The following is a 9373-nucleotide window of genomic DNA, read 5'->3' on the forward strand; positions in this document are numbered from 1 at the left end:
CCACATCTTGTAGAATAACACTTGAATATGATAAATCTATGAAACTAATTAATGTCAAAGTTCTCAAACATCTCTTATGCATCACCAACCCCATGTTCCACACCATAAGGATCCCTTCCTTTAATTTTCTACTAGTCTATATCTTTCTTTTGTATCATATATATATTTACACCTTCCTTTTATCTTTTATTTTATTTTATTTTATTTTTATGTACGAGACAACCAGCAAACTAAAATTTTAAGTCCTCAATCCCCTCCCTATCAAATTTATTAATAACTATTACCAGAGAGAACATTCAAGAGAATTCAGCTAAACTTGGCAAATGTATCCTGGAAAAAAGACTATATGTTACAGAACCATATGCAATCATCACTTGTAGTTATATCTCAAGTTTCAAATAACAGAAGCAGCAATCATTCAAGAAATGAACCCTTTGCTCTTCAAACTCTCTACAGCATCCTTGATAATTTTCTCCATGGGAATAAATTCCAAACCCAGATCCATGAGTTTCTTCGATCCATCCTTTGCCCTCAACAATCCTGGTTGGGTATCTCTTGGGATCCTTCAAAGGAAAATGACACAAATACCATGAGCAAGTTCTGGATTATATAAATATAATTGCTAACAGCTCTAGATCAAGGCAAGGGTGCATTGTTTTTCCAATAATTAGAAAATATCACAATTTCAGTAAAATAAACCACTTTTCATGTATTTGCATACAGTTTTAATCCAAAGCTTTAAGAAATATGCTTTTAACTAGCTTCTTAGTACAATCAGTTTTTAACCTGTAAAATTAGAAATACAAAAGTTGTAAAATCCTTAACCTTATATTTTAATTAAGACTAAGATTAAAGCCCAGCCAGTCTACAAAATACACTGAGCTTCAAGTCCAAATCTAATTTACTAACAACTGCTGCATTATACATGTTTGCGAAGTACTCCAAAGGTGTATGAAACGCACCATTCAATGCAACAAAAACCTATGCAGGATGCAGCGTACAACAAAAGTATAGTTCAGGACTTGTATAAAATTCCACAACCTAGCTAATCAGCAAAGTGCGGTTTACTTACTTAGGCACATTGTACTGTGGATAAAGCTCCGCAACTTTCGCCACAAAGTCGCCATAGTGAGAGATGGCTTCTACACACAAATGCCTACCGGTTGCTGTTTTGTTCTCATACACCATAATATGTGCTAAAGCTACATCCTTAAAGTGGACTGATCCCATAAAAAAGTTCTCATATGTTTCATCACACCCTGCAACAGCGAGTAATGGGCGAAATCAAATTATAGTTAGACTCGGTCAAGCCAAAATTCTTACAACGGTTTTGGCATAATCAAAGTGTTCTCTATATACAGGGCATTATATGACAGCATTGAGTTCTAAAAGTTGTCTATTTTGTGCCACAGCAGAGCTTTCTATAATGTTCTAGGCTTCTAGCCAACATTCCTGGAAACGATCAAAGGTACTCATTATGTGAAATGACTTCCCAATTTTGCATGGCCGATTTTAACATAGAAAATTGTAGAAAGGAAATCAAATGCGCTTAAGTCAAGATCAAAGGTACTCATTCTGTTCCATAGCACAACAATACATGATGACTTGGAAAACAATCAAGTTCAGTAAGCAACAGTATATAATGATATATATAGTTATATACCTTCAAGAAGGCGAACAAGCATGATCATACTAGCATTAAGTCTGGGTGAAATAACAGGGCCCATCACAGTTCCGGGATTCACCACCACAACATCCAAGCCTTTCTCCTTTGCAAAATCCCAAGCAGCTTTCTCAGCTAAAGTCTTGGATAGTGGATACCACAGCTGTTCCATATCATTTCAGAACAAAGCTAAAATTCACAGTGCCTCAAAATTATGCATCATAGTTCTTGACTTCAAACATGTTTTCATTTTGTTCTTGGTAGAGACATAATTAGAGTAACAAGAATAAAATGTAACGAACTAATGTAACTAACTACTTACTAGAATAAAATGTCAGGAACAACTTTTGATAACTATAAAACAGAAAATCAGATATTTATAGATAAATTTCTCACAATTGAAGAGACTAGAACTAAGGTTACTAATTCACACCAAAAAACTGAACACAAAAAAGAACAAGAAAGCCCCACCCCCTTTTGCTTGCAGTATTCAGTGTCAGTCCAACAATCTTCTGTCTTGACAACATCAGATGGCCAACCGGGGCTCGGCGTAATCGCCGAGACAGACGACGTGACCACTACACGCTTCACCCCTGCTTCCTTTGCTGCCTCAAGGACATTCATTGTCCCTCTAATCGCAGGGTCCAGAAGCTCCTTCTACAACCAAGATGTGGCTCAATAAAATCCCGCATCAAATTTCAAAGAGAAAGGAACAAACTGCTATGAACAACGAAAAATCTTTAGAACAAATCACTGCAAGTCAATAAAAATTGAGCTCTTGAAATTTCAGAATTAATCACAGTATCAATTATAGCCATCTATCACTTCACATAATTAACTGAAGACTGAAGTAATTTGAATTGTTATGGCCATTTTCAAAATTTGGTACCCGAATTACAGACTTTTTCTTCTTCTTTCCTTTTCAATCTTGTACCTGTGGGTCATGGACTTCGTCGACAATGCAGGGTGAAGCGAGGTGGAAGACGCCGGAGCATCCGCGCACGGCGGCGACGATGGTCTCGTACTGGAGCAGGTCGATTTGAAAGAGACGGAGGCGCGTGGACGCTCCTTCAAGAGCTTCTAGATGCTTCGTCTCAGTATCATCGTCTGCAATCGGAATAATAATAATAATAATAATAATAATAATAATAATAATAATAATAAGAGGAGGAGGAGGAGGAGGAGTAAGTGAAGTAACTGAGATCTTTGACGGTGGCGTGAACGGTGTAGCCCCGAGTGAGGAGGAGGTGGACAAGCCACGAACCAATACAACCGCTTCCGCCGGTGACGCAAACAACCTCCGACTCCGACATCCTGCGAGTGGTTCTTAGCTCTTACACTTCCACACTTGACAGTGAGACTAAAACAGTGACACCAGTGACTCTCGCCAGTCGCTAGGCCAGGTGGTATCTGAATTAATACTCGATTTCGGCCCCAGAAATTTAAAACCCAACTTAAATTAATTCTTAAAATTACAATTAACTCAATTTAAACTTCAAAATTTACAATAATAAGTTAATAATGTTGTAAAATAAATATCAAATAAAGAAGTATAAATAGAAGACTTTAGTACTATAATTACTATCTCAATATAATAAATATGATTAATATTGCTATTAATATTATATGTAAAGAGTAATAGAAAAGAGTGTTTAAAATACTTATAAAATAAAAGAAGAGAAAGAATTGTAGTAGAAATATAAAGAGAAGAGTATTTGATTGCAACATAAAGAGAGAATTGATTTCTTATTACTTGCTTGTGTATCAAGGCCTCAGCCTTATTCTCCTATTTATACTAGTAAAAAGATTCACTTTACAAATATTGGGAAAGTATGCACCGCATATCCTTTAATATTTGTGCTTCCCAATAGAACTTCAAAGGAAGAATAAATCATGCTGAGTAGATGGATATGGACATCCATATCGTAACACTCCCCCTTGGATGTCCATTTAGGATTATGCCTCGTTAAAACCTTACTAAAGAAAAACCTAGTGGGAAAAAATCTTAGTGAAGGAAAAAGAGTACAAAATCCTTTAGTGATGGGGACTGCCTCATTAAAAACCTTGTTAAGAAAAATCCAATGGGAAAAAAATCTGACCAAGGAAAAAAGAGTACAGTCTCCCCCTCTTGCCGACATCATTTAATGTCTCGAAATCGGCGCATCCCAATCTCATGTACCAATCTTTCAAAAGAGGATTTTGGGAGTGACTTTGTGAATAAATCTGCCAGATTGTCACTTGAACTGATCTATTGGACATCAATTGTCCCTTGATTTTGAAGATCATGAGTGAAGAAGAATTTGGGAGAGATATGCTTTGTTCTATCACCTTTAATGTATCCGCCCTTAAGTTGAGCAATGCATGTTGTATTATCTTCAAACAGGACAGTTGGAGCTATCTTATGATCAATCAGTCCACATGATGACAGGATATATTGAATCAAACTCCTGAGCCAAAAACACTCGTGACTTGCTTCATGAATCGCTAGTATTTCGGCATGATTAGAGGAGGTTGCTGCTATCGTCTGTTTTGTGGATCTCCATGATATAGCTGTACCACCATATGTGAACAGGTATCCTGTTTGAGATCTCCCTTTATGTGGATCAGACAAGTATCTAGCATCTGCATAGCCAACTAATTGTGACTTGGATCCATAGGGATAAAACAATCCCATATCAACCGTTCCATGAAGATATCGAAAGATATGTTTGATTCCACTCCAATGTCTTCTGGTTGGAGAGGAACTATATCTTGCTAGTAAATTCACAGCAAATGATATATCGGGTCGTGTATTATTAGCAAGATACATTAGCGCTCCAATGGCACTAAGATATGGTACTTCAGGACCAATGATATCTTCATTTTCTTCTTTAGGACGGAATTGATCCTTCTCCACATCCAAAGATCTTACGATCATTGGGGTACTCAAGGGATGTGACTTATCCATATAAAATCTCTTCAAGATCTTTTCTGTGTATGTTGTTTGATGAATAAAGATCCCATTTTTTGTATGCTCGATCTGCAGGCCGAGACAAAATTTAGTCTTTCCAAGATCTTTCATCTCAAACTCTTTTTTTAGAGTTTTTATAATTGTTGGAATCTCTTCAGGGATTCCAATGATATTTAAATCATCAACGTACACAGCAATAATAATGAATCTAGATGCAGTTTTCTTTATGAAAATACATAGACAGATATCATCATTCTTGAATCCGTTTTTGGCCAGATACTCAGTAAGACGATTATACCACATTCGTCCAGATTGTTTCAGACCATATAAAGATCTTTGCAATTTGACTGAGTATAACCCTTGTGAATATTCACTGGATGGTTTAGATATCTTTAGTCCTTCAGGGACTTTCATATAGATATCTTGATCTAATGAGCCGTATAAATAGGCTGTTACCACATCCATTAAATGCATATACAGTTTATGATATGCAGATAAACTGACCAAATAACGCAATGTTATCGCATTCACTATAGGGGAATACGTTTCTTCATAATCTATACCGGGCCTTTGTGAAAAACCTTGTGCTACAAGTCGGGCTTTATAGCGCACAACTTCATTTTTCTCATTTCGTTTTCTCACAAATACCCATCGGTATCCAACAGGTTTTACATCTTCAGGTGTACGGACTACAAGTCTAAAGACTTCACGTTTTGCAAGTGAGTCTAATTCAGCCTTCATGGCTTCTTTCCATTTTGGCCAATCATTTCTTTGTCGACACTCTTCGACTGATCTTGGCTCAAGATTCTTACTTTCATGCATGATATTTAATGCCACATTATATGCAAATATTTCATTGACAATTGTCTTATTTCGCTCCCATTTCTCTCCTGTAAAGACATAATTTATTGAGATCTCATCATTTTCACAATTTTCAGGTACCTGAACGTCTTCTGACGTTAACACTATGTCAGAATTTTGAACAACTGCAGGTGTCTTTACTATGTCTTTTTCAACAGGAATCGTATTTACCTCTTTTCTCTTTCGAGGATTTTTATCTTTGGAACCGACAGGCCTGCCACGCTTCTGGCATGTATTTGCTTCCGTGGCTATTTGTCCTACTGGGACATCAATTCGAATTGGGGCATTTTCCGCCCTGCCACGCTTCTGGTGTGAATTTGCTTCAGTGGCTACTTGTCCTACTGGGACATCAATTCGAATTGGGGCATTTTCCGCTGGTATATAAGATTTGGTTATCCTCTTTGTATCAGAAAATGCATCAGGCAATTCATTTGCTATTCTTTGCAAATGTATAATCTTTTGAACTTCTAGTTCACATTACCCTGACCGAGGATCTAAATGCATCAACGATGATGCATTCCAATTAAGTTCATTTTCAGGAAGCTTATTCTCTCCCCCTAATGTTGGAAATTTTGATTCATCAAAATGACAATCCGCAAACCGGGCTTTAAATACATCTCCCGTTTGTATCTCAAGATACCTCACTATAGAGGGAGAATCATATCCAACATATATCTCCAATTTTCTTTGGAGTCCCATTTTGGTGCGATTAGGTGATGAAATGGGAACATATATCGCACACCCAAATATTCTTAAATGGGAAACATTTGGCTGCTGGCCAAAAGCTAATTGCATAGGAGAGAACTGATGATAACTCGTTGACCTCAAACGAATAAGTGCTGCGGCATGTAAAACTGCATGCCCCCAAACCGAGGTTGGGAGATTTGTTCTCATAAGCAAGGGTCTAGCAATTAATTGGAGGCGCTTAATAAGTGATTCTACTAACCCATTTTGTGTGTGAACATAAGCTACTGGATGTTCAACACTTATTCCATTAGCCATACAATAAGCATCAAAAGCTTGGGAAGTAAATTCACCAGCATTATCAAGGCGAATTGCTTTGATTGGATTTTCTGGAAATTGTGCTTTTAATCGAATAATTTGAGTCAATAATCTCGCAAACGCCAGGTTGCGAGAAGATAATAAGCACACATGAGACCATCTCGAAGATGCGTCTATCAGGACCATAAAATATCTAAAAGATCCATATGGTGGATGAATAGGTCCACATATATCACCTTGAATCCTTTCTAGGAATTCAGGGGACTCAAATCCAATCTTTACTGGTGATGGCCTTAAAATTAACTTTCCTTGAGAACATGCAGTACAACAAAATTCAATAGTTTTAAGAATCTTCTGGTTCTTTAGTGAATGTCCATGAGAGTTTTCAATAATTCTCCTCATCATAGTTGTTCCCGGATGACCCAATCTATCATGCCAAGTTATGAATTCATTTGGGCTAGTAAACTTCTGGTTTACAGTGGCATGTGATTCAATTGCACTAATCTTGGTATAATACAACCTAGATGAAAGTGAGGGTAATTTTTCTAATATTACATTTTTATTTAAATCATGAGTTGTGATACATAAATACTCATGATTTCCCTCATTCATAGTCTCAATATGATATCCATTTCGGCGAATATCTTTGAAACTCAACAAGTTCTTCAGGGACTTGTAGATAATAGTACATTATTTATTATAAATTTTGTTCCTCTGGGAAACAATATTATAGCTCTTTCGGAGCCTTCAATCACATTGCCTGAGCCAATAATAGTATTAACATACTCTTCTTTTGGCACAAGATGGGTAAAATATATATTACTTTTAAGAATAGTGTGTGAACTTTATCTGCAAGGCAAATATCTTCAGAATATGTCCTTGCCATTTTTCTTCAAAAAAAAAAAACAAATGATAATAATAATAAAATGAGTAGAAGTACATGCACGGTGAAATTATTCAAACACATACATATATCAAACTATTCCATCATTGATCAAATAGCCAATATTTCCTTCAGAATCCTTAAAGAAATTAGATACGTTATAATGAGTGGTGGAATTTTCATCATTTGAGACAAAATTTGTTTCCTTTCCTTTGTCATCATTTTTCAAGGATGCTTGATAAAGATCAACTAGGTGCCTTGGGGTACGACAGGTACGTGACCAATGGCCCTTTCCACCACAACGGAAGCATTTATCCTCAATTGATTTACTTTGCCCATTGTTTCTTTCTTTATCCCACTTCTGGTGAGATCTTCTGTTTTGAACATAATTCCTTTTCCTTCCATGATTTTTCTTGTTATTAAAACCTTGCCATTTACCTCTTCTGGAGTTATAATTTGCTGCATTTGCTTCAGGAAATGGGGCGGCGCCAGCTGGGCGCGCTTCATGATTTCTTAAGAGCAACTCATTGTTGGCGTTCAGCAATAAGAAAGCAAGAAATTAACTCAGAATATTTTTAAATTCTTTTTCTCGATACTGCTGCTGCAGGAGCACAATCGAGGTATGGAAGGTCGAGAAAAGTTTCTCTAACATATCGGGCTTGAGGAAGTATCACCGTCTTTTGATGATTGTACCTTTCTTCAAGGTCTTTCCAAAGATCTGCAGGATCTTTTAATGTGAGATATTCATTTTTCAATCCTTCGTCAAGATGACGACGAAGAAAAATCATGGCTTTGGCTTTATCCTTCTGGGATGCATTATTTTCAGCCTTAATGGTATCTCCAAGATCCATTGAATCAAGATGGATTTCAGCATCTAATATCCATGATAAATAATTATTTCCAGATATATCAAGAGCATTGAATTCAAGATGAGAGAGCTTCAACATAATAAAAATTTGTTACCTGAGTCTTCCTAAAAATTTGATCAGAGTCTCGTGCTGATAACGTGTTGTAAAATAAATATCAAATAAAGAAGTATAAATAGAAGACTCTAGTATTATAATTACTATCTCAATATAATAAATATGATTAATATTGCGATTAATATTATATGTAAAGAGTAATAGAAAAGAGTGTTTAAAATACTTATAAAATAAAAGAAGAGAAAGAATTGTAGTAGAAATATAAAGAGAAGAGTATTTGATTGCAATATAAAGAGAGAATTGATTTCTTATTACTTGCTTGTGTATCAAAGCCTCAACCTTATTCTCCTATTTATACTAGTAAAAAAATTCACTTTACAAATATTGGGAAAGCATGCACCGCATATCCTTTAATATTTGTGCTTCCTAATAGAACTTCAAAGGAAGAATAAATCATGCTGAATAGATGGATATGGACATCCATATCGTAACAAATAACTAATTTTAGCTCTGAATTAATTTCACTCAACCACTATGTTAATTTGTTAAAATTTAAAATTTTCGTTTAAATTTCATATAATTAAAATGTACTATATTTTTTTATAAACTTGATTGGCTTCTTAAAAAATTGAAATTCTAAGAAAAGCACTCAATTTTCTAAAAGTTCTATTAGGTCTCAATCATATGCAATTTAAGCGAGAATTTCAAATTACAGTAAGGTAATGTATTAAATTAACACATCATTAATAAAATTAACTCAAGAATTAATGCGAATTACGATTATAAATTTTAGCATCTAATTTGAGTCCATTAAAATTTTAAAGATCAAATTAAGTTTGACTTCCAATTTTAGAGACCAAATTAAAAATTAACTCGGTACTCTCTCGGTGCAATTTTCTTAAAATTAACATTTTAAATAATACATTAAAAATTTAAAATCATTCACATAGAAATTTAATTTAATCCATTATTATTATTATTATTATTATTATTATTATTATTATTATTATTATTATTGAAATAAGAATGGACTTTTGTATTTATAAACTAGTAGATAATCCGTACATTCGCACGGCCTTAAATATATTTTT

The 9373-nt window shown here is 35.0% G+C and overlaps 1 protein-coding gene across 1 annotated transcript; it reads right to left on the reverse strand.

Moving 5' to 3' along the window:
- Positions 1–236: 236 nt before the first annotated feature.
- On the reverse strand, positions 237–3134 carry LOC112765247 (phenylacetaldehyde reductase). Its single transcript, XM_025811164.2, has 6 exons — positions 2862–3134; positions 2598–2770; positions 2135–2320; positions 1664–1826; positions 1073–1259; positions 237–563 (listed from the first exon to the last, which is right to left on the reverse strand). Exons 1-6 carry the CDS (start codon positions 2974–2976, stop codon positions 419–421), a joined length of 969 nt encoding a protein of 322 aa, XP_025666949.1. The 5' UTR covers positions 2977–3134; the 3' UTR covers positions 237–418.
- Positions 3135–9373: the final 6239 nt, after the last annotated feature.

The sequence above is a fragment of the Arachis hypogaea genome, chromosome 17 (assembly GCF_003086295.3).
Source record: "Arachis hypogaea cultivar Tifrunner chromosome 17, arahy.Tifrunner.gnm2.J5K5, whole genome shotgun sequence".
NCBI lineage: Eukaryota > Viridiplantae > Streptophyta > Magnoliopsida > Fabales > Fabaceae > Arachis > Arachis hypogaea.

What these genes read in the sequence shown, in the direction of transcription:
- LOC112765247 (XM_025811164.2), bottom strand. Translation starts at nt 2,976, where the DNA reads ATGTCGGAGTCGGAGGTTGTTTGCGTCACCGGCGGAAGCGGTTGTATT. An exon ending in AATACTGCAAGCAAAAGGGG is followed by an intron (nt 1,827 to 2,134) that starts GTGGGGCTTTCT and finishes GATATGGAACAG; the next exon opens with CTGTGGTATCCACTATCCAA. An exon ending in GCTTGTTCGCCTTCTTGAAG is followed by an intron (nt 1,260 to 1,663) that starts GTATATAACTAT and finishes TCGCTGTTGCAG; the next exon opens with GGTGTGATGAAACATATGAG.